The sequence below is a fragment of the Schistocerca serialis genome, chromosome 8 (genome assembly GCF_023864345.2).
Source record: "Schistocerca serialis cubense isolate TAMUIC-IGC-003099 chromosome 8, iqSchSeri2.2, whole genome shotgun sequence".
Taxonomy (NCBI): domain Eukaryota; kingdom Metazoa; phylum Arthropoda; class Insecta; order Orthoptera; family Acrididae; genus Schistocerca; species Schistocerca serialis.
The window spans coordinates 240990540-241016015 of record NC_064645.1 but is presented as its reverse complement, the minus strand read 5'-3'; the positions used below and the strand labels follow the sequence as shown (position 1 = coordinate 241016015).

Sequence of the window (25476 nt, the reverse complement as noted above, 5' to 3'; positions counted from 1 at the left end):
AAATGTCGAGTAATTTGAGTGAAAGCGCTATCTTGATAGACAAATTGCCTGTCGGCCGTCCACATATACAGGATATTACAAAAAGGTACGGCCAAACTTTTAGGAAACGTTCATCATACACAAAGGAAGAAAATATGTTATGTGGACATGTGCACGGAAACGCTTACTTTCCATGTTAGAGCTCATTTTATTATTTCTCTTCAAATCACATTAATCATGGAATGGAAACACACAGCAACAGAACGTACCAGCGTGACTTCAAACGCTTTCTTACAGGAAATGTTCAAAATGTCCTCCGTTAGCGAGGATACATGCATCCACCCTCCGTCACATGGAATCCCTGATGCGCTGATGCAGCCCTGGAGAATGGCGTATCGTATCACAGCCGTCCACAATACGAGCACGAAGAGTCTTTACACTTGGTACCGGGGTAGACAAGAGCTTTCAAATGCCCCCATAAATGAAAGTCAAGAGGGTTGAGGTCAGGAGAGCGTGGAGGCCATGGAATTGGTCCACCTCTACCAATCCACTGCACTTCGACTGAAATGTGCAGGAGCTCTATCGTGCATGAACCACATTTGTGTCGTACTTGTAAAGGCACATGTAGCAGCACAGGTAGAGTATCACGTATGAAATCGTGATGTGCTCCATTGAGCGTAGGTGGAAGAACATGGGGCCCAATCAAGACATCACCAACAATGCCTGCCCAAACGTTCACAGAAAATCTGTGTTGATGACGTGATTGCACAATTGCGTGCGGATTCTCGTCAACCCACACATGTTGATTGTGAAAATTTACAATTTGATCACGTTGGAATGAAGCCTCATCCGTAAAGAGAACATTTGCACTGAAATGAGGATCGACACATTATTGGATGAACCATTCGCAGAAGTGTTCCCATGGAGGCCAATCAGCTGCAAATAGTGCCTGCACACGCTGTACATGGTACGGAAACAACAGGTTCTCCCGTAGCACTCTCCATACAGTGACGTGGTCAACGTAACCTTGTACAGCAGCAACATCTCTGATGCTGACATTAGAGTTATCGTCAACTGCACGAAGAATTACCGCGTCCATTGCAGGTGTTCTCGTCGTTCTAGGTCTTCCCCAGTCGCGAGTCATAGGCTGGAATGTTCCGTGCTCCCTAAGACGCCGATCAATTGCTTCGAACGTCTTCCTGTCGGGACACCTTCGTTCTGGAAATCTGTCTCGATACAAACGTACCGCGCCACGGCTATTGCCCCGTACCAGTCTATACGTCAAATGGGCATCTGCCAACTCCGCATATGTAAACATTGCACTGACTGCAAAACCACGTTCGTGATGAACACTAACCTGTTGATGCTACGTACTGATGTGCTTGATGCTAGTACTGTAGAGCAATGAGTCGCATGTCAACACAAGCACCGAGGTCAACATTACCTTCCTTCAATTGGGCCAAGTGGCGGTGAATCGAGGAAGTACAGTACATACTGACGAAACTAAAATGAGCTCTAACATGGAAATTAAGCGTTTCCGGACACATGTCTACATAACATTTTTTCTTTATTTGTGTGTGAGGAATGTTTCCTGAAAGTTTGGCCGTACCTTTTTGTAACACCCTGTAGATTTCCTGTCGTTACCCCAAATCGGTTAAAGGGAATGATGTGATGATTCCTTTGTCCACTTCGAACTTGACCGCCATCTGTAATGATAGTGTCATCAGCAGAACGTTCAACTCTAAACATTCTTCCTAAATCTATTCCGTCTTTAAACTCACAAACACATATAACCTTGTGTTCAATTATAACCATCTTCTTCACAATACTTGTTGCTGTGCAATGATTCTGCTCTAGTGGTGGAATGCTCATGAGCACTCTAAGGAACTCCCAGTTTCAGGTGATATATGGTTCGTTAATATTCAGTCAACCAAAACGAAACTGATTTTACCAGACGTATATAATGCAATACACATGGAAGAATGTTGTTCTCAAAGGTATATCTACAAAATTAGAAATAATTATTTCTTGTCTTGAAGGTTGTACATCCTACCTTAAACCTAAATCAGCTTCCAGAAAATCGTTATTTCACTGATTTCGGATAGCGCAAGAGGTAGACGTTAATATGTCTTGTTCCTACCCAAGAGAACGATTACTGGAATAAAATATAATTAAGTGTTTAACTGGTATTAATTAAGACCTTTCCACTCTTACTGGTGCTAATAGCGAGAAGTGTGCATTTTATTTTCTTTGTACTATATTTACAGTTTGCCAGAAATGAATAATTTCTTTTCAACCGTTGATACAGAGCAGACATAGAAGAGTAGTTTCCATATTATCGCCCCCCCCCCTCTACCCCCACTCACAAAGCGAAACTTTGGAGGTAGGAAATTGGTTTTTCCTGATAACTATGAGGCCATTGTGAACTGATCTCCAGAATTATTAACTATTATGACTTTTTGTCTGAATGATTCCAATACAAGGAAAAGGTGAGGGGAAATAAATCAGTAGATTACAAACAACAATAACTTTATCATCATTTTAATTTGCTTACAAAAAATAATCAAACTATAGCACTTAACATTATGTTACAGTAACAGTCTTCAGTTACAATAAACCTATTTCATACTTGCAAAGCACAAACACAAATACGTTATGGTTAATACCTGCTGGTACCCTGATGATGTTTTGTATGAGCTATAAAAATCTGAAGCTACACCCAAGACACTCGGAGTTATAGAGCAAAATATTCAACACAAATTTTTACTTAAAAGTTAATTGTACAAACTCTACAGTGAACCATAATAAATAAGTTATTTGAGCAAAATTGTCGCGATAATGACATGAAATGAGCAGAATCATATCTTTCAGTGAACCCGTTCTGCGACAGTGATGAAAATGCGTTGTTTTTGTCGCACAAAGGAATAAATTAGTTGTTTCGCGGTGAATTTTTTGTCTGTGACAGGACTGGCTGTTTGCAGTCTACCAGTTGAGGACACCAGGCACGTACTTGTCGATGAGGCTCTGGTAGTATGGCTTCAGCTTCTCAATGTCGGGCATCTCGTCGCTCTTCGAGTAGAGATCGTATTTGCTGCAATGAAGAAGATTAATTTTACAAATACTGTCTTAAGACATTTTAACTAGGTTCTGTAAATGTACGATCACAGTAGGCAATAAACTGTGAGAATGGAGTTTCCTATCTTTCCACAAAGGCAATTACGTAATCTGCAAGATTCGTTTCTGTAACACGAGAGATTAATTTCAGCCTAAAGTTGTCATTTTCAAATGATAGCAAGAAATGACACAGCGTGAATAACAAAATCTTTTCAAAATATACATCAACCTATTCTAAAAAAGGCTGTTGAAGCTGCCGTCCAGCCATTCAGATTTCGGTTTCTGACGATATCCATAAACACAGCAAGACAATTGCCACAGTGGTTCCTTTGAAAATGGCGCTACCGAATTTTTCTCAAATGATCTCGTAGACGGTGGAGCGATGAACTAAATATTCCTTTCTTCTCCTAAGCTACGAAACTGAATGGATATATGAAATGTCGCTGTACATCCAGATGCAGTAATAATCGTCAAACATCTTCATAACAAATCACAAAACATAACGTTTGTTCACGTTCGGAATCTGTTGCAATAAAGTGTGACTATCATTAAGGTTTTTGGACGCGTAGTGGCACTCACTTGAGAGAATTACTTTCCGAATGAACTTTCTAAGTCGTACTGAAAACGTCACTTGTTGACATTTGAAAAAAAGTCGATCGGGTTGAAAGCAGCAGGCATGAAGATAAAACAAACTGAATTTGCCAGAGAATGTAGCAGCCTTGGCACAAGTAAGCCGTTAACTTCCACTTTAATATATGCTTGCGTTATACCATTCAAGAAACTGTGTCTAATTTTTTTTTTCGGTGTATACTTCAAGTAATTCGTAGTGTACAATGTGATTAACATGTTTCTTCCTCAGACTTACTTGAACTCTAGGACCCATTTCAGGGTTTCCATGTCTTCCTCGTTGCAGAGGTGCATGTAGTCACCAGACGAGTGCCACGGGTAGAAGGAGTGGAAGCGGATGATCTTGTGGCCCATCTCCGGCAGTTTGGAGCCGTTATGCTTCAGCAGGCGGTAGACGTACTCGTCGTGTCCCCAGGCCATCAGCACGTTGTCCAGGCCGCAATTGGGAGTGTACATGCCGTACTTCGTGCTGTAACAGTACAATGTTTTCTAAGTTTGTTACGCACTATAAGCGTTTCATACTGCGTGAACAAGTGACTAGTTTCTCGACGGAAAAGAAACGTCACAATGACCATAAAATTCCTCTATTTTTGCATGAATGTTTCCTTACTTGTACTTGGGGTTGTAGGTGTCCGGATTGTCGTGAAACGTGGTGTTTCTGTAGACAATGGAGTCGGCCCAAGCGCAGCCAACAGGGAAAGTGTCTCCAGTAACGGCCCACTGCGGCTCGTCGTAGAACGCCATTATCTGGAACGACAGGTTTACTTCATCAGTCACGTCTCCTGAATCGGTGCCTAATGGTAATTATACTGACTACCCTTATTTAGCTTTACAAGACGGAGCGAATCACGTTTGATGCAAACGACTCGCTTGTGTGAATGGTGCCAAAAAGTTCCCTTTAATAAACAAATTAACTTCTCATGTCCTATTACAAGAAACAGTGATTAATGGATTAAATTTTATTTTGTCTTGAACAAACGTCTGCTGAAACTGCATTATGTTTTGCGTTGAGGTAAGATTCCTTCTCTCCAAGCTAGGACCACAATTAACGCTGACACGTACTGTGAGACTTTGGAAAAACTCAAACGGGCAATTCAGAACCGGATAAGAGCAATGTTGAGTAAGGGCGTACACATTCTCCATGTCAACGCTCGCCCACACATCGGTCGGGAAACCGTTGCTCTCCTACAACAGTTTCAGTTTAACATAATTATCCACCCACACTATAGTCGTGACTTGGCGCCCAGTGACTACCACCTGTTCCCTAGATTAAAAGAACATTTGGCCGGAAAGCGATTCAGCTCCGACAACGAGGTGAAAGAAGAAGTTCATAACTTTCTGAATAGCATGGCTGCGAGCTGGTATGCCATGGGCATACAAAACTTCCACAGTGTCTACAAAAATGTATCGACAGAAATGGTGATTATGTCGAAAAACAGCTAAATGTTCAGTCTGTAAACTGATGTAAACCATTGTAGAAATAAACAGATCTATGTAATTATAAAAAATAGGAGATCTTACTTTTAGTATTACCCTCGTACACTGATTTATACAGAGTGCCGTTCCTAAGAGTCCTCAGGTGCATTTTCTCTGGTATTTTGTGAGATGTTTGCAATTTAGGTTTTGCAAGTGTAACTGGAGTCAGCCCAAACTAATACTGCTCATCACGTCTTTCATGCGGGGAAACGGTAGTTTGTTTTCCGCTGGAAAACGGAATTATTTTTAACCAGAATTTTACGTGCTCATTCGACAAAGAAGTCCAAAACTAGTCTACTGCGGTATTCGTTTTATGGATATAAATTGACAGGGGCAGTGAAAGACGGTCTCCAGCTGCGACCGAACAGCACTGCTGTATGTCAGAACGATCCAGGGCCGTGATGTCGCTGCTGGCGTACTGGATTTTCTTCGTGTTTTACCGTCTTTGCTAATGAAAATTGATAAATTAAATATCGCGCTGGACTAATTTGAGACCACTCTATTGCACGACCACATAAAATTCCACTTTATAAATCATGTTGTTGCAACGGAAAACAAACCGACGTTTCCCGTCGAGACGGAGCTTCGCATGGAAGACGTGATGAGCAGTGTTTCTTTGGAGTGAGTCCAGCTACACATTGAAAAATTAAGTTGCAAGTATCCGTCAAAACACCAGAGAAAATGCCCTTGACGACTCCTGGAGAGACATCCGGTAATAGAGTTCGAATCTGCGTTTTTGCAAGACCACTTCAGTTATGATTGGCATTTAAGTAGTAAGGAAACAGAGCCTTTTATTTTAATTCATTCATCTGTAGATCCTTGGTGAAATACTGTATATGGTATTAACCAAATGAATTTTTTTTTTTATGTTTTCTCGCAAAACTTTACCCTGATACGACCTGGGTTTTGAGTCGTCAGTTCCTTTTCACTATCACAACTGGTTGCCACCTTTGGAATTAGTTGTGTATTGGGAAATGGGCTTACAACCTGAAACCTACGTCTTACGAAAGAAAATTACGAAGCAAGGCAAAAAAGCGTTTCGTTTAGTTTACGCAAAATGTACCTATTAATCCCTTCAGACTTAGGAAGAGCCACCAGGACACAATAACGCTTCTTGAAGAAGACCGGTTCATTTGTGTGAGCTCACCTTGCCCATGTCATGAAGCAGTCCTGTCAGCTGGAGCCAGTCACAGTCCGGGTGGTCCTCGCGGATGCGCTCCGCCGTCTGGAAGGCGTGCACGATGTTGGGCACGTCGACGTCAGGGTCACTCTGGTCCAGCATGCCGCTGAGCCTCTCCAGCGTGTCCATGATGGGCGCGCGGAACTTGTCGAACTTCAGCCACTTGGCGTGCTGTTCTGTAACATAGACGACATATCCGTAAGGGTAAGAGCACGGCAACCAGCGATCAGGAATACTTCGCAGCAATTCTGGTTGCGCAGAGCGGACTTACTCTTGACAAAGTCGACGGTCTGGTACTTGTGCATGTCGTAGTAGAGTTTGCGGACTCGTTCCTTGATGGGGTCCGTGTCGTCGATAGTGTAGTCCCTGAACTGGGCGATCGGTTTCCCCGCGTGGATGGGTTCCGGACGCAGGATCTCTGAAGGGTCGATCAGAGGACGATTCTGAAAAAAAGTTATTACATTGCAACTACCAAATCTACGTAGCATACCGCATGGTTACTAAAATAGTTGCGTTCTGGAGCTTTTGTCTTCAAATCTCGAACAGGCAGTCTGAATTTAGGGTGTAGGTGACAGAGTGCCCTTCCAATATCCGAATGCCTAGAATTAGTCCACTGTCCTTTATATAGTTCTACAGCCAATACCTGTCGGTGAAGGAAGGACGGAAGACCAAGAGTCAACGATCCGTCGACGATGAAACCACTAATCATGGATATCCTATGGGTTGGAGAAGGAGATAAGCGTAAAGCGGTTTGCGGAAACCAAGGGATAATCTGAAGTTGAGTGCGCCGACAACGATACCAACATGCTCGGTGCTGTGGACGAGACTTCAAATTCTTAAGGTATGCACTAACAAATGTGTGACAGGGAGGTTTAATAGTATCTCATTATCCACTAGCCACGCAGACCTTCACAGTGTCTACTCGCCTGTTGACCGGCTTAAAACCACTTGTACTATTCAGATGAAGAATGAAATTATCACTCTGCAGCGGAGTGTACGCTGATATGAAACTTCCCGGCAGATTAAAACTGTGTCCCGGACCGAGTTCGAGTCTCGGTCCGGCACACAGTTTTAATCTGCCAGGAAGCTTCATATTCGGATGAAGTCTTCTCAACTGTTCACTCTACTACTGTGCTTTGCTTAACACGAACTACTATCATTTTCAAAACTGTAGACTTGCTTCCCAACTCAGTAGATCTACACATATTCTTACTCAAAGATGTTTCTATTCAGATCGCTTGAACATCTCCCTATATTTCTCAACAATTTCTGCGTACTCAACTTCTGAAAAAGGACTTGAGGAGCAACGAAAGATACGAACGCGTAAGTATTCTTGTGCTTTAAGTCACTGACCCGCAATTTTTTTTTAAGTAACGAGAATAGTCATAAATCGTAAAAGTAGGACAGTCTTTGGCTAGACGAGATTGAACGTGTACAGAACACCGTGCGCAAGTAGCTACTGCAACAATGTCAAAAATATTTCTTTTCGGCTACAATGTGTGATTTTGTGATTAGTTACCCACCTTCGATTCCTAAAACGTACATTTTCGGCGCTTGATATGCCATTCTGCAAGATGTATACTTCCTCCCTATTGTGCCATGGCCGAATGGATGTCTTGCAGAAACCCAATGATTCTTCCCCATATGGTTCTATGAAGATCCGATTCACACCTTGGCTATCTTCTAAGCCATCAATAGATCAGAGTGTCAATCGGATCTTCGTGTTAGCTACAATCTCCCTTAAAGATGTACTCCGCGGACGGGTTGGAAAGCGAGGTTCTCCAAAAAGATTGATTCTACCACGGAACACACAGCCCGGACTATTTGAATAAGTTTTACTTGTACAGCCGTGAAAGTAAATAGTTTACGAACCACACCATCAAGATCGACAGCACACATCTGACAAGACAAATGTCTTCAAAACTAACTGCCGACTGCCCACACGTTCTCGAAATCGTAAACCGTGTCAGCACTGCATGGGTCAAATGGCGGACAAGACGATTCCAAACCGATTAAAGTAGAAAATATACCGCTCTGCAAACCGCCTAGTTGCCTTGTACGGTGCGCAATGTTGGCTCGCAACCAGAGGAACAGAACAACGATTTGCTGTGATGAAAACTGAAACGATTCGGTGGGTCCCAGGCCTGACAGTTCGTGATTATGTGATCATGTGACCAATGATCAAATTCGCATGTGGTACCCATCTTTGAGGAACTAAGAGAATGGTGTCTGCACTGAAATGGACAAATGCTGCGAGAACAACGGTAAACAACTGCGAGCAACGGGTTTTCGCTGAAAGTCGATGGTAAACGACCTGTTGGGAGACTGAGGCAATGATGGCCAGATACCTCCCATACAACCCTAGATAGTTGGGTCTGTATGAGAGTTGCCTGCTAAGGGTCTGGGTTCGAATCCCCGACCAGCACATATTTCAAGCCGTCATAACATCCTTCAATGAAGTGGCAGCGGCAGCAGTAGCAGCAGTGGCGGCAGCAGATATTCACCATGACTTTGGCAGACGCCATGGTGCCGGTCGATGTGATGCCACGAGCTATCGAGACGTCGCGACGCTATGCCGTAGCCACTGGACCGGCCCAATATATAGGGGACGCCGTTATCTGTCGGACAGCGGCGTCCGCACGTGATGTCGTCAGCCGGCGTCGTGACGTCGTAATGTTCGCGGAGGCTCGACACACTCCTTTGCTTACTGCGACCTCTGACACTGTTACGAATCCCCCAGTACAATGTAGCCGAACGTGTCTTCGTGTTTGTTTCCATTGCGTTGCTGTTTTCTCTCCTACGGCCTTGGACGGTCCACTAGGACACTCCAGTGCACTAAGCACGAGGCGTAAAGTGATATCACCCCTGTCGGGCGCACGTGAGACAGTGAGCCTAGAGTCGCGTTCCAAACGCTTCAGTATTTTTGCTGCTGATTTTTTGTTTCGATCTACTAAGTGTTCTATTTTTTAACATCTGTAGGCGACCGTAAAGTTGGGGTATATGGAGTGTGCATATCGAACTGTGTATGTCACAACGTCAAACTAAAAGTGCCATGTGACTTACGGGCAACATTGTTTGCTTAAATATTATACTAAGTATGAAACTGTAATATTACACTTATTTACTCTGTTTTACACATTCATTTATTAGTTACAGCAATGCCAAATAATTGTCTCTGCAATGGATGCAAATCAAAATGCGGTAATCTAGGACAAGTCACTTTCTTTGCAAATGCTGCAAAGATGTGACTACTGTTATCATACTACTAACAGGGGCTTTATGTGTTGAAAAATTTGGAGAAAAAGTGTAATAAAGACAATTGTAGGGAAAATCTGTGCGACTCTGTGGCCATGTATTTATGAGACAAGCGCTAGATAAACATGGTATTGCACCAATTTGATGTCAATCAATCAATTGAATGCATGCACATTTCGACAAATTTTCACCTATAAAGAATATTTATGTACGTCATTGTGAGTCAGTACGTCCAGAGTATTCACAAATCCAAGCCATTACTCTTATCTTAAGTTAGGTAGTCAGGAAACTGTACAAACTTTTCGTTTACTATATATATTGCACGTTATTCAGAGGATACCCGATTTAAGTTTCAGTAGTGCTTAAGAATGTAATTTTTTGTAAAAGCAATACATTTTAATGTACAGATTACACGTAACAAAGCATGATTTCAGTGGCAGCAGTAAATAAGAGATTTTCATTAAGGGAATAAGCGCAGATGTATAGTAACAGCTGCCTCTGCACAACTGGAGATGATTCTGTTTTCACAGAGATAACAGTTGTAGATGCGTATTTATCTGACGACACCTCAGAACACTGGAGACTATGAAACTACTACCATCCGGTATTTACCGAGAGTTCCGGTCACAGGCTGAACGGTAGTAAAGCGCTCTCCACCTCGACGCTGTTGTTAGGGTTTTCCTTTTTGCAATTTTTTGTTATCGTAACTGTTAAAGGTTCTCCATTATTTGTAATATATTTTCGTACGATTCATGATACTTTTCTTTGAGTCATGTTTTATGCTGCTTACAATCAGTGTAGGTGTTAATAATAGAGTTAGCGTGGCGGTTCAGTGTAACTACGATGTTGATAAAGAGTATGTGCGATTAATATACTTGTTTTCCTAAGCATGAAGAAAGATTTGACACACAGCACCAGGAAGCAATGCGGGAGAATATCGTCCCTGCAAATATTTGAATGTTCCTTAAACGCTAATCTGATGAAGCTTATGGCTATAAACCGGATGTTTTTCGGGACGCTCCGCTGTCGCTTTTTTGGACTACTGATCGATTTCGAAAAATCATTCTTAAGGCAGAGACTCGATAATGCGATCAACTGCAGTACAAACCCTAAAAAATCGCCGTGTCTCTCCCTTATTTTCAAGTAACAAATGAGTTAGCGTATGTAAACTTTCACACGTGATACATACATGCAAAAAGCCATTGCATTTAACTCTTCAAAGCTGTAAGCCAAGTTGAAGCCCCTGTATCACTCAAACCCAAATTATAAAAATGCCAATGAAACGCATATACAAAAACCGCAGTACTTTCGAATGTAGTCCGCCTGTACTAGCAATGAAATTTCAAATTCCTTTTACTTCTACTCTGACTGTGAAACTGCGTGGACGTTAATACGAAATAAACACGCACAAGATAAACCAGTCCGTTTCTGTGTTCCATAAGTACAAATAATTCAATTATTGCCACGCTCAAGATGCATGGGTAAATTATCTTAGTGAATTAGCTACGTAATTGAGTGGCTCCTTTTATTCATATACCATTAAGTTTTTACCTGAATTTTAGGCGATTTTCAGTTGCCGACCATTTACAGAGAACGCTTATGATCCACCCACTCGTACGCAAAGATAAAGCGGTTGGACGAGGATCACTCCAAAAAAATGCACACTATTTTTTTTTAAATCCAGCTTTTATTCCGCATGTTTGAAAATTTTACAGTGTGTAGATGCATCCTTTAGGACCAATATTTTCATTTCTCCACATAATTTCCATCCCTCTCAACTGTCTCAACTGCCTTACGCCATCTTGGAACCAGCGCCTGTATACCCGCACGGTAAAATTCTGCACCAACTTGTTGGGGCCATTGTTTGGTAGCGTCCACAAGGGAGTCATCATCTTCAAACCTTGTTCCACGAAGAGAGCCTTTCAGTTTCCCAAAGAGATGATAGTCACATGTAGCCAGGTCAGGACTGTAAGGCGGGTGTTTCAGTGTTGTCCATCGGAGTTTTGTGATCGCTTCCATGGTTTTTTGACTGACATGTGGCCGTGCATTGTCGTGCAACAGCAAAACATCCTGCTTTTGCTGATGTGGTCGAACACGACTCAGTCGAGCTTGAAGTTTCTTCAGTGTCGTCACATATGCTTCAGAATTTATGGTGGTTCTACTTGGCATGATGTCCACAAGCAAGAGTCCTTCGGAATCGAAAAACACCGTAGCCATATCTTTTCCAGCAGAAGCTGTGGATTTGAATATTTTTTTCCTAGGGCGAATTTGCGTGATGCCACTCCATTGATTGCCTCTTCGTCTCTAGTGAAAAATGATGGAGCCATGTTTCATCACCTGTCACAATTCTTCCAAGAAATTCATCTCCACCATTCTCGTACTGTTACAAAAGTTCGCTGCATACCGTTTTTCTTGTTTCTTTGTGAGCCACTGTCAACATACTGGGAACCCAACTGGCACAAACCTTTTTTAACGCCAGCACTTTCAGTATTCTTCAAACATTTCCTTCCCGTATCCCAACGAAGGGCGACAATTCGTTCACTGTGATGCGTCTGTCAGCAGTCACCAATTCGTTAGCTCTCTGCACATTGTCTGTAGTATTGCCGTGCCCGCTTTCATCAAATAACCTGCTTGTCCACCGACTAACTGCAATCGACAGCAGCATCTCCACACACCTTTTTCAACCTCTTGTGGGTGTTTCCCACTGTCTCTTTTTCACAGCACAGGAATTCTGTGACAGCACGTTGCTTCTGACGAACGTCAAGTGTAGCAGCCATCTTGAATACATACTGTGACGGAGCCACTCAAGGGAACAGGTTGAACTAAGTTTGAAAACAAGCGGGAAAGATGTATCTACATACTGTAAAACTTTCACACATGCAGAATGAAAACTGTATTTTTACAAAAATAGTGTGCATTTCTTTTGGAGTGACCCTCGTATGTTGGTTCTCAGCGGCTGTTTGAGATGTTAAAGTAAGCACATCATAAAATTATTTCAGCTCTTTCCCGTTTGCAGAAACATTGCTTAAACTTCTTTCTCACTGGTACGAATACAGAGCTTCGTGTTAGTACGATTTAATAACATCTGCTCCAGCTACAAGTCGTCATAAGAGCTTAAAACGAACAGCGTTTGTGTTAGACACATCGAAATCCAGAAGATTCTCTTATGAACGCTAGTGTTGTATTAATCAGCACAAGACACAGTTATACGCCTGAGAAGGTTGTGTTAAGTTTATAGTTGGTTTGTTTATGTCGTCAACCATAGGAACTGCCTTCTTCCGTTTCTTTCCGTACAATACCAATCTCTTCCTATCTTTATGGCCCTATCTCCAATATTTCCGGTAGATAACGCAATTTTTCATTTTTTAAAGGATGAAAACTGACAAATATCGCCCTTTGTATTAATTTCTCCATTTTTGCGGCTATAGTATCCATAGTTGCTGTAAAGTTCGTATTCCAATGTGTGAACATATGTATTTATTTTACCATACGCATTTAGTGCGTTTCGTTTTATTCACTTTAAACTGCGTCAGATACCTGCAGCAAAAATACTTATAGTATTGGATTTGATTCTAGGACCAAAACAGTCCGCTACATAAGCAATTGAAAACTTAATGCATTTTACTTTTATTATTGGTTACATTCAGAAGTGTCATTTGCATACACATTTTACGGAAGTTCCTGCATGTGGTACTGCTGTTTTCGACCAGTTCACTATGACTGGTAGCATAACACACTGCTTGGTGTAAAACCCAACTAAATATTCCACCACTAAGGTTTATTTCGTGCCCCTGACTGAATGCATGTCCTTGTATTTTATGTCTTTAGTGTTGCCAGTGTATCTACGTCTTTCGGTTTTTACTTTGTCTATACCTCGTCTTTCCATATTTATTTGCATATCTGAGTTGGTAGATGGGGTATTCTTGGATTTAAATGATGTAGATAGAGGGAGAAGGTAGAGGAGAGCGGTAATTATAAGGCAGAAACGGTGTCACCGGGGAAGATGAGTCGAATTAGAGTGAGAGCGAGGAAGCTACAAGAGAGAGAGAGAGAGAGAGAGAGAGAGAGAGAGAGAGAGAGAGAAGTCGTTAGATGATGAGTTCAATGATTTCATATAGTTTATGTAGTGTTGGCAGAAGAGCCAACACTGTGTTTCTAGAGGAGGCCGAAATGCACGCGTTTAATTACACGCTGACTGGCGTGAGGTCTGGAACAGGACAATATTTTGAGAATTGCACATAAAGTACGTAGATGATGTAATACTTAACTTTAATCCACAATTGTAGAACATCTCTCTTGATGATACATGCTTCACATAATAAATATCAATTGAATACGGCGCCTTGCTAGGTCGTAGCAAATGACGTAGCTGAAGGCTATTCTAACTATCGTCTCGGCAAATGAGAGCGTATTTGTCAGTGAACCATTGCTATGAACGTCGGCTGTACAACTGGGGCGAGTGCCAGGACGTCTCTCTAGACCTGCCGCGTGGTGGCGCTCGGTCTGCTATCACTGACAGTGGCGACACGCGGGTCCGGCGTATACTAATGGACCGCGGCCGATTTAAAGGCTACCACCTAGCAAGTGTGGTGTCTGGCGGTGACATCACAGTTTATTGTTTCCAATGTTTATGTGTGAATCATGCTGTTATTTATTGCGTGTTGGTGCTCTGTGGCTGGGGCAGTTTTCATGATATGTAGTGCTCACCTATACTGGTAATCCCTAATCCCGTGCATGGTGGACAGTCTGCTTTGCAGGTTGTCTATTTAACTGTTCTAAGTGCAAAAAAATTAATTTTTCAGTATTTCCTATAATTGCGAACCAACTTAAAAACTTTTAATCCTCTCATAAGCCACTCATTACTAAGTGTAATCTTATGTTGAAGGTTTAACGTGTGAAGTAAGATGAGTATAACAGCTAGAAACTATAGTAAGGAACGTAATACACGGTGCGCAAATTGCCCAGCCTGTTCATCGAGTATTTAAGAGAGAGAACACTTAGTTATTTCCAAACATCTATACAAATAACTCCAAATCTTTATGAATCTGTTTCTCGTGACACACCCCACAAAGGGTTGGAAGACTATATAATTAATAGAAACTCAAACGTATTTACAGCCATATAACAACAAATAACATATCGCACTGAAAAACTCTAAACTGAGGAACTAATGTGCACAATAAGAGCACTAGGCCACAGAAACGCCTTCCATCTGAGCTTTGAAAGTCTATTGTTCATAACTTTGCTTTCCGTTATGCTGGAAGTCTATTGAAAGTGAAACCTATAGAATGATGAACTGTTTTCGTGAGCAGTGGTCAAAGAAGTTTTATCAAGATGCAAATCGTTTCCCCGTCTGCAGTTTCTTTTTTAACCACGTAGCTCACGGATAGTAGAATTAGTATTTCGAGACATATGAACAATATAGTGCACCAAGGTCGCAAACTGGGTAGTCAGATTGTTCTGACTTCACTTTTACTGGCTAATAACAATTTTAAAACACAGACTGTCCCCAAAGTTGATGCCATAAGACTGTGCAACGAAAAATATATTTCACGCTTCATTGGAGATATTTTTTACAGTAGAGATAGTACTGGGTTTCTTCAGAGACATGGTTTCGGCAAGGATTAATGAATGTGGCAGCTTGTAATCTATCTTCAGTCCGAATTCATTGATTATTTGATCTCCATGTGATAGTAAACTTTCGTTTTTTAGGACACTTTGGTGGCAATTACAGGGGGCAGGCATATAAAAACGTAAAAAACAGAACACATTACCATGCCTCTTACGGTCTAAGGAAACTGTTGGCGTTCAAGACAGCTTCTAGTCTGTCTCGGAATGGATACATAGAGGACGGGTATGGTTTTCAGGGGAATCTTATACTATTTTTCCTGCAAAATAGTGGCAAGCTCAGCTAACGATGATGGAGGTGGATGGAAATGAAAATGCCGTGTAGCTAGGGCCTCCCGTCGGGTAGACCGTTCGCCTGGTGCAAGTCTTTCGAGTTGACTCCACTTCGGCGAATTGCGTGTCCATGGGGATGAAATGATGATGATGAGAACGCAACACCCGGTCGCTTAACGGAGAAAATCTCCGACCCAGCCAGGAATCGAACTCGGGTTGTTAGGTATGACATGAAATTTTCACTCTACAGCGGAGTGTGCACTGATATGTGCGCTGATTCTAGAAACATCCCCCAGGCTGTGGCTAAGACATGTCTCCACAATATCCTTTCTTCCAAGAGTGCTAGTTCTGCAAGGTTCACAAGAGGGCTTCTGTGAAGTTTGAAAGACAGGTACTGGCGGAATTAAAGCTGTGAGGACGGGGCGTGAGTCGTGCTTGGGTAGCACAGTTGGTACAGCACTTGCCCGCGATAGGCAAAGGTCCCGAGTTCGAGTCTCGGTCCGGCACACAGTTTTAATCTGCCAGGAAGTTTCATATCAGCGCACACTCCGCTGTAGAGTGAAAATTTCATTCTAGAACAAATTCCGCGTTTTTTTCACCCGAAACTGGCACAGAAAACAAACGTGTTGCATTACTTATTGAATGCCCCTCGTATGTTCATTAGCTCGTACTGTATAGCAGCACGGTATCTGGTGTTGCAGTTATTCCCAGAAGCCGCATTCCAGACAGAGAGTGCTACAGTTGAGAGGGTCGACACGTGCCCGGCGGTCACATTGAGGCGTCGCGACGCCCGGAGGCGGCGTCGAGGGCGTCGGGTCAACAAGGCTCAAGGATTTAGGGTCGTGACGTCCGCCCAGTAATCATTTTCGAAACAGTGCGTGCGTCTGTAACTTGTACACTGATTCCATTTGGCGGACACCCAGCATTAGCATCAGCCATTTCTTTTAATTGTGGCTGTAAATCAGCTTTCCTACGATCCTAAAAATGATTGTGTAGCAGGCTGATTACATGTCAAGGTGTCATTTACTTCTATTGTCTCTAACAAGGAGATCACGTAGCAATTGAATTTTTTGTAATTTTTATATTTATGGTACGTGAAGTTCAGATCTGAAATATAAATATCCCAAAGTAGTTCCGTGCAAATCTTGTAAATTCTCGAGAAAATCGGTTTCTACCTTTTACCAACAATCTTTAATAATCTTTAATACATAAAAAATATATATTTTTCGACAATAAGTGTGGTCTGTGGTAAAGCGGTTGCATGCCACGTGGGGGCGGGGGAGGGGGGGGGGGGTTCGATTCTCGATGGAACCAAATTTTTAAATAAAGTTGTATGTTCTACGAGCATTTCCATGTAGCTTGCAATATATACAAAAAAAAATACGGTAGCGCCCGAGACTGGTAAATACTGGAAGAAGTCTCGTTTCGGTCATTATTTTTTTACATGAAATGTGTTCGTAGTTGCGGATACTAACAACCGTTAGCTGCATATCAGAAGGATATGTTTGTAAACTTGGGCCTGATCTGGACTCGAACATAGTATCGTTCTTCTTAACAGCATAGGCACTGCAATATCGTACAATATTTCTTTCGTTTTTTTTCGTTCATTTCGAATCCCTAAGTCATTTAAATACAAAATTAATCGAATATGTGGTAAATAACACCGCTAATTGTCACTTTTATGAAAAACTGTTATGGACAACAGAGTTCTTTACTAAGCGTATTCTGTTGTATCTGGTATGCCGTTGCCTTCGTCCGAACGCTGGACTCACTTACAAAGCGGCACCTACAGTCTAATGTTGGTTCCGTACCATATCAACAAACTTTACCAGAGGCGAAAGATGTGATGAGTGACAGATGAAAAACCTAGGAATGAATTGCATACAGGATTCTAATTTCCATTGAAAACATTACTTCTTAGCCTCCAGTCTTTTGTAAGAGATTATTAATCAAATGTCTGGATGGTTTCTTTGGAAGGATACGGCCACTTCCTTCCCCATCCTTCACTAATCCGATGGACCGATAACCTCATTGTTTTTCCCCCTACGCCCAAATCAACCAACCAATCAGAATGCCTTCCTCATATTATGACCGATGCTTGATACTAGCAGACATCACTTAATGAGGAATTCCCTCTTTTCATGTACTAATCTGCTTTATATCTCTTCCTTGCTTCGACCGTAAGTGTTATTTAGCAGCCAAGATAGCGGAATATCGTAGCTTCGTCTGCTTCGTGGTCCCTAGTCTTGATGCTAATGGTTCAACTGGGACTTAACTGCTGAGGTCATCAGTCCCCTAGAACTTAGAACTAGTTAAACCTAACTAACCTATCATACACATCCATGCCCGAGGCAGGATTCGCACCTGCGACCGTAGCGGTCGCGCGGTTCCAGACTGTAGCGCCTAGAACCGCTCGGCTCTTGATGTTAAGTTTATGGTTAATTTCACTCCTCCAACCCCTTATTACTTTCGATTACCTTCGGTTTACTCTCTGTCCGAAGTGTGTGCTTATCAAACGGTTCATTCCGTTCGGCATTTCCTGTAAATCTTTCTCATTCACTGAGGATAGCATCATCAGCTAATCCAACCTTTGACATCTTTTTCCCTTGTATTTTAATCCTAATGTTGCACCTTTCTTTTATTTCTGTCAGTGCTTCTTTCATGTTAGACTGAACTTTCTACATCCCTTACTTACGCAATTATTAATCAAAAAACATAGTTCTTCGTCTTCCAATCTTATCTCCCTCTAGTTTCCTGAACACATTGTACATTATATGTCTTTCCATATGGTTTACTACAATTTGTCTCAGAATACCGAACGTCTTGCGCCATTTTGCACCGTCGAACGCTCTTTCTACGTCGACAAATCCTGAGAAAGTCTCCTGATTTTCCTTAAGTCTTGCTACCATTATCAACCCCAACATCATAAGTGCATCTCTACTTGTGGTACTCATTTCCGAAGTCTCTATTGGTTGAAAGAACTCAAACGCGTATCAGTATTACACTTCTTTACACATTGATTCTTCTCTGAAACTTCATACTAAACTTCATACTACTCTTCATCATTACTAAATTGTGCTCCGGGTCTGTATCTGCTCCTGGGTATGCCTTACAATCCAATATCTGACTTGATAATCTCTGTCCATTATGTAATCCATCTGGAATATTATCGCATCTCCAGGCGTTTTCCAAGTACACCTTCTACTCTTGTGATTTTTGAACAGTTTATTAGCTACAATTAACTGAAATCCATTGTGGAACTCAGTCTTTCTCCTCTGTTATTCCTAATACCAAGCCTACGTTCTACCGTAATACTTATGACTAACCCCTCTTCCTTCATCGTCTATTCCTTACACTAGTACAGCGTTCCAATCTCTGCTGAATAATTTTTTTGCCTTTATTGTGTTTCAATGCGGCATCTGTGGCGGGCTGGCAGCAGCATATGCGCTGCTCTTCATCTGAAAGACAGTAATTATACAAAGAGGACATTTAAAATAACAGAATGGAGAAAATATGGCGCACATAGATATAAAAAAAGGGGAACAGTACGGAAGAGAACAGACGAAAAGGGTGGAACTGTAAAATGGAGATAAAAACCGTAAAAAACTTGCGCACGAAAGAAAACCACACACTGGATCATAAAAGTATCGACGGATGGCATAGCACATAACAATCAGTGACAATAACACTATGTACACGTCCAGCACACAATTAAAATCACAGCACTCGACGTACAGGACAACAGCACCAAGCACAACACGCTGAATATTAGTTACCATCTTGCTTTATATACTAAACTACCCATTCCTACATCCTCATACACTTTCTCATTTTCTTCTAGCTCTCCTTGTGAGGTCAGCATGTATATCTGAACTGTTGTTATTACCATCGGTTTCCTGGGGATTCTCAAACAAACAAACAAAAACCTTTCAATCATCTATAATGTGATCACAAAATTTAATTTTTTTCTGCAAAATTCGCCTTTACACGGCCCCGTCTGTGTTCGACATGAACGTGCAACAAACGCTCACAGACGACAGGTGGCAGCACTGGCAGTGGAGGGTACATAAACCGTGTCCGGGCGACGCGGATAACAGTGCTATCGTTGTCTGACGTTGTACCGAGACATACTCCTCTACCATTAGTTTTCCTCAACAGTACTTGTCGATACCAATATTATTTTTCGAATTTTGGACAGGTCAATATTATCTCAGTTGCTTTTCTGGAACTTTCATATAATTTTATACACAGTACGTTCTATTTCAAGCTAAAATTTATGAAAATGAATTATTTTATAAACTGTTTCAGTCTCGATGTTATAATCGACAAGTACTAGTTCTGAATGTACAGTTAAAATTACTGTTTTTTGAAGCATTATTACGAACTATTGACACACTTAAAATTTCTATTATTAATTACGTAATAATGTACTGGTTACTATGTTTGTTTCTTGATTCATTTATGAAATAATAATCGAAAGTAACAATGTAACAGAAACTATTATAATTTCATTTATTAGGAAAAATTGTAAACCCTTTGGAATATGGTTATTTTCGGACAGTGTGAGAGACGTAAGCATGACTCTGATGTGATCGGACGTATTTTTGTATTTGTGCGAACAATGTAATTTCAGCTATATTAATGTGAAAATCAAAAGACTGAACGACATACTAAAATGTGAGAAACTAGATTTACGCAAAAACAAAAATTCTGCAACAACAAACTTCAAATTTATTTAGATCAATCCAGCCGTGAGGACCTAAAATTTGAAATGGAGCCAACTCTACATGACGAGCTGAGTAAACCAGAAAGTTTATTGTGATCTTCGCTCCTCTCAAATTTTCATAGATGACTAATGTGGACAATAGATGGAATTAGGAAGGAGGGACGACATTACAACGTCCAAAAGAGCTTGATCATTGACTTTCGGGCCAACGGTGCAAGCATTTTCCAAACGGCCAAATTTGTAAACCGTTATCGTGCTGTCTTGGTTAAAGCATACCGTGTATGGCAAAATGGCCGTATCCAAGGGCGCAGGGGCAACTGAGGTTCATCCCGGGCCATAGATGACAGGGGTGAACTGTAGCTGTGGAGGTGTGTACAGGCGAGTAGACGTTCAGCTGTTCAGCAACTGACCGCCCATATGAACTAAGGGGCTACCAACAGTGCCTCCTCGACAACTGTTTAGTGAACGTTGCAGTGTCTCGGCCTTGCAGAGGAAATACTAACGTTAAGTTAGTTGCTGCTCTGACCCTAGTGCTGAATACACGCATTGTTGTTTGCTAAAATCGCTAAGTTACCAGAGCGCTATCTTAGTTGGTCACTTCAGTGACAAGTATTGTGAATGTACTTCATATGAAACGAACTGAACCCCATATCCACACAAAGCTTAAGATCTTATCTGAGGGTTGTCCAGAAAGTAAGTTCCGTTCGGTCGCGAAATGGGAACCACAGTGAAAACCAGAAACGTTTTGTTTGCAACAGTTAGGTACACCTTCCACCTACTTCTCTACATAGTCGCAGCTCCAACTTTGACTTTTGTCTTAGTGTTGTATCACTTTCCAATATCCTCGTATAGAAAGCAGCTGCCTGTGCTTTCTGCAGCTCGTTGTCCGCGGAAAAATTTTGGCTTCATAGCCAGCGGTTCTTGTGAGCAGAGATGAGACTCAGGGGGAGCCAGTTGCGGACTGTATTGTGGGTGATCAAACACTTCTCATCGGAAATATGGGAACACGTGAGGCAACACTGACCCTACGACTTATTTTAGAAGCTAGATTAAGAACAGACAAACCTACGTTTCTAGCATTTGTAGACTTAGAGAAAGCTTTTGACAATGTTGACTGGAATACTCTTTGAAATTCTGAAGGTGGCAGGGGTAAAATACAGGGAGCGAAAGGCTATTTACAATTTGTACAGAAACCAGATAGCAGATATAAGAGTCGAGGGACATGAAAGGGAAGCAGTGGTTGGAAAGGGAGTGAGACAGGGTTGTAGCCTCTACCCGGTGTTGTTCAATCTGCATATTGAGCAATCAGTAAAGGAAACAAAATAAAAATTCGAAGTAGGTATTAAAATCCATGGAGAAGAAATAAAAACTTTGAGGTTCGCCGATGACATTGTAATTCTGTCAGAGACAGCAAAGGACTTGGAAGAGCAGTTGAACGGAATGGACATTGTCTTGAAAGGAGGATATAAGATGAACATCAACAAAAGGAAAATGAGGATAATGGAATGTAGTCGAATTAAGTCGGGTGATGCTGAGGGAATTAGATTAGAAAATGAGACACTTAAAGCAGTAAAGGAGTTTTGCTATTTGGGGATCAAAATAACTGATGATGGTTGAAGTAGAGAGGATATAAATTGCAGACTGGCAATGGCAAGGAAAGCGTTTCTGAAGAAGAGAAATTTGTTAAGATCGAGTATAGATTTAAGTGTCATGAAGTCGTTTCTGAAAGTATATGTATGGAGTGTAGCCCTGTATGGAAGTGAAACATGGACGATAACTAGTTTGGACAAGAAGGGAATAGAAGCTATCGAAATGTGGTGCTACAGAAGAATGCTGAAGGTTAGATGGGTAGATCACATAACTAATGAGGAGGTATTGAATAGGATTGGGGAGAAGAGAATTTGTGGCACAACTTGACTAGAAGAAGGGATCGCTTGGTAGGACATGTTCTGAGGCATCAAGGGATCACCAATTTAGTATTGGAGGGCAGCGTGGAGGGTAAAAATCGTAGAGGGAGACCAAGAGATGAATACTCTAAGCAGATTCAGAGGGATGTAGGCTGCAGTACGTACTGGGAAATGAAGAAGCTTGCACAGGATAGAGTAGCGTGGAGAGCTGCATAAAACCAGTCTCAGCACTGAAGACCACAACAACAACACAAGGGGGATTAGTTATGAATGGGAATGTAGGGTAGATTCAAATGGTTCAAATGGCTCTGAGCACTATGGGACTTAACATCTAAGGTTATCAGTTCCCTAGAACTTAGAACTACTTAAACCTAACTAACCTAAGGACATCACACTCATCCATGCCCGAGGCAGGATTCGAACCTGCGACCGTAGCGGTCACGTGGTTCCAGACTGAAGCGCCTAGAACAGCACGGCCATACTGGCCGGCACCTCGATTTGAAGCTTTGCAAAAGACTATCATACGAGGGTTGTCCAGAATGTAAGTTCATGTTGTTGTTGTTGTTGTTGTCTTCAGTCCTGGGACTGGTTTGAGGCAGCTCTCCATGCTACTCTATCCTGTGCAAGCTTCTTGATCTCCCAGTAATTTCATATCGGTCACGAAATGGAAACCACTGAGAAAATCCGGTAAAACTTTGCACAGATGTGTTGGGCAGTGTCTTTAGTATGCCCGTCGATCGTGTCGCGTCGCTCTTTTCAGTTTTGAGTGTAAAGATGTGTCTCTCGCCAAGTGTGAGGGCCTGGTTAGAGATTTCGCCTGTGTCATTCAGCCCACTGTCGAGCAGTTCCTTCTTCATGCCAATTCTCGGCCGCACACTGCAGGGGCAATCTGATCCAAACTGATCTTCCCCAAGGTCGGCTTCTACCAGTTTTTCCATTCGTCTGTAAAGAATTCGCGTTAGTATTTTGCAGCCGTGACTTATTAAACTGATAGTTCGGTAATTTTCACAACTGTCAACTCCTGCTTTCCTTGGGATTGGAATTATTACATTCTTCTTGAAGTCTGAGGGTATTTCGCCTGTCTCATACATTTTGCTCGCCAGATGGTAGAGTTTTGTCAGGACTGGCTCTCCCGAGGCTGTCACTAGTTCTGATGGAATGTTGTCTACTCCCGGGGCCTTGTTTCGCCTTTCAGTGCTCTATCAAACTCTTCACGCAGTATCATACCTCCCATTTCATCTTCATCTACATCCTCTTCCATTTCTATAACTTTGTCTTCAAGTATATCGCCCTTGTATAGACCCTCTATATACTCCTTGCACCTTTCTGCTTTCCCTTCTTTGCTTAGAACTGGGTTTCCATCTGAGCTCTTGATATTCATACAAGTGGTTCTCTTTTCTCCAAAGGTCTCTTTAATTTTCCTGTAGGCAGTATCTATCTTACCCCTAGTGAGATAAGCCTCTACATCCTTACATTTGTCCGCTAGCCATGCCTGCTTAGCCATTTTGCACTTCCTGTCGATCTCATTTTTGAGACGTTTGTATTCCTTTTTGCCTGCTTCATTTACTGCATTTTTATATTTTCTCCTTTCATCAATTAAATTTAATATTTCTTCTGTCACCCAAGGATTTCTACCAGCCCTCGTCTTTTTACCTACTTGATCCTCTGCTGCCTTCACTACTTCATCCCTCAAAGCTACCCATTCTTCTTCTACTGTATTTCTTTCCCCCATTCTTGTCAATTGTTCCTTTATGCTCTCCCTGAAACTCTGTACAAGCTCTGGTTTAGTCAGTTAATCCAGGTCCCATCTCCTTAAATTCCCACCTTTTTGCAGTTTCTTCAGTTTTAATCTACAGTACATAACCAATAGATTGTGGTCAGAGTCCACATCTGCCCCTGGGAATGTCTTACAATTTAAAACCCGGTTCCAAAATCTCTTTCTTACCATTATATAATGTATCTGATACCTTTTAGTATCTCCAGGCTTCTTCCATGTATACAATCCTCTTTTATGATTCTTGAACCAAGTGTTAGCTATGATTAAGTTGTGCTCTGTGCAAAATTCCACCAGGCGGCTACCTCTTTCAATTCATACCCCCAATCCATATTCACCTACTACGTTTCCTTCTCTCCCCTTTCCTACTACCGAATTCCAGTCACCCATGACTATTAAATTTTCGTCTCCCTTCACTATCTGAATAATTTATTTTATTTCATCATACATTTCTTCGATTTCTTCGTCATCTGCAGAGCTAGTTGGCATATAGACTTGTACTACTGTCGTAGGCGTGGGCTTCGTGTCTATCTTGGCCACAACAATGCGTTCGCTGTGCTGTTTGTAGTAGCTTACCCGCATTCCTATTGTTTTATTCATTATTAAACCTACTCCTGCATTACCCCTATTTGATTTTGTATTTATAACCCTGTATTCACCTGACCAGAAGTCTTGTTCCTCCTGCCACTGAACTTCACTAATTCCCACTATATCTAACTTTAACCTACCCATTTCCCTTTTTAAATTTTCTAACCTACCTGCCCGATTAAGGTATCTGACATTCCACACTCCGATCCGTAGAACGCCGGTTTTCTTTCTCCTGATAACGACGTCCTCCTGAGTAGTCCCCGCCCAGATATCCGAATGGGGGACTATTTTACCTCCGGAATATTTTACCCAAGAGGACGCCATCATCATTTATCTATACAGTAAAGCTGGATGACCTCGGGAAAAATTACGGCCGTAGTTTCCCCTTGCTTTCAGCCGTTCGCAGTACCAGCACAGCAAGGCCGTTTTGGTTAGTGTTACAAGGCTAGATCAGTCAATCATCCAGACTGTTGCCACAGCAACTACTGAAAAGGCTACTGCCCCTCTTCAGGAACCATACGTTTGTCTGGCCTCTCAACAGATATCCCTCCGTTGTTGTTGCACCTATGGTACGGCTATCTGTATCGCTGAGGCACGCAAGCCTCCCCACCAACGGCAAGGTCTGTGGTTCATGGGGGGAGGATCCCCCTTGTATTATAACATTTTCAGCTGCTGTTATCTTCTTTCCTTTTTGCTTCACTAACCCCCCCCCCCCCCTCTACATCTAGACTGCGCCTTTGTACACTCCTGGAAATGGAAAAAAGAACACATTGACACCGGTGTGTCAGACCCACCATACTTGCTCCGGACACTGCGAGAGGGCTGTACAAGCAATGATCACACGCACGGCACAGCGGACACACCAGGAACGGCGGTGTTGGCCGTCGAATGGCGCTAGCTGCGCAGCATTTGTGCACCGCCGCCGTCAGTGCCAGCCAGTTTGCCGTGG

The 25476-nt window shown here is 42.1% G+C and overlaps 1 protein-coding gene across 1 annotated transcript in view; it reads right to left on the bottom strand.

The window, feature by feature from the left end:
- Positions 1-2491: 2491 nt before the first annotated feature.
- The window catches only part of LOC126416596 (inositol oxygenase-like), a 43111-nt gene continuing 20126 nt past the window's right edge, over positions 2492-25476 (bottom strand). The window contains exons 2-6 of the mRNA XM_050084348.1: positions 6648-6819; positions 6344-6552; positions 4331-4467; positions 3959-4189; positions 2492-3070 (exon numbers count right to left, since the gene is read on the bottom strand). Of these exons, the coding sequence (XP_049940305.1) occupies positions 2962-3070; positions 3959-4189; positions 4331-4467; positions 6344-6552; positions 6648-6819 (858 nt within the window). The 3' untranslated portion in view covers positions 2492-2961. The remainder of the gene's footprint in view (positions 3071-3958; positions 4190-4330; positions 4468-6343; positions 6553-6647; positions 6820-25476) is intronic.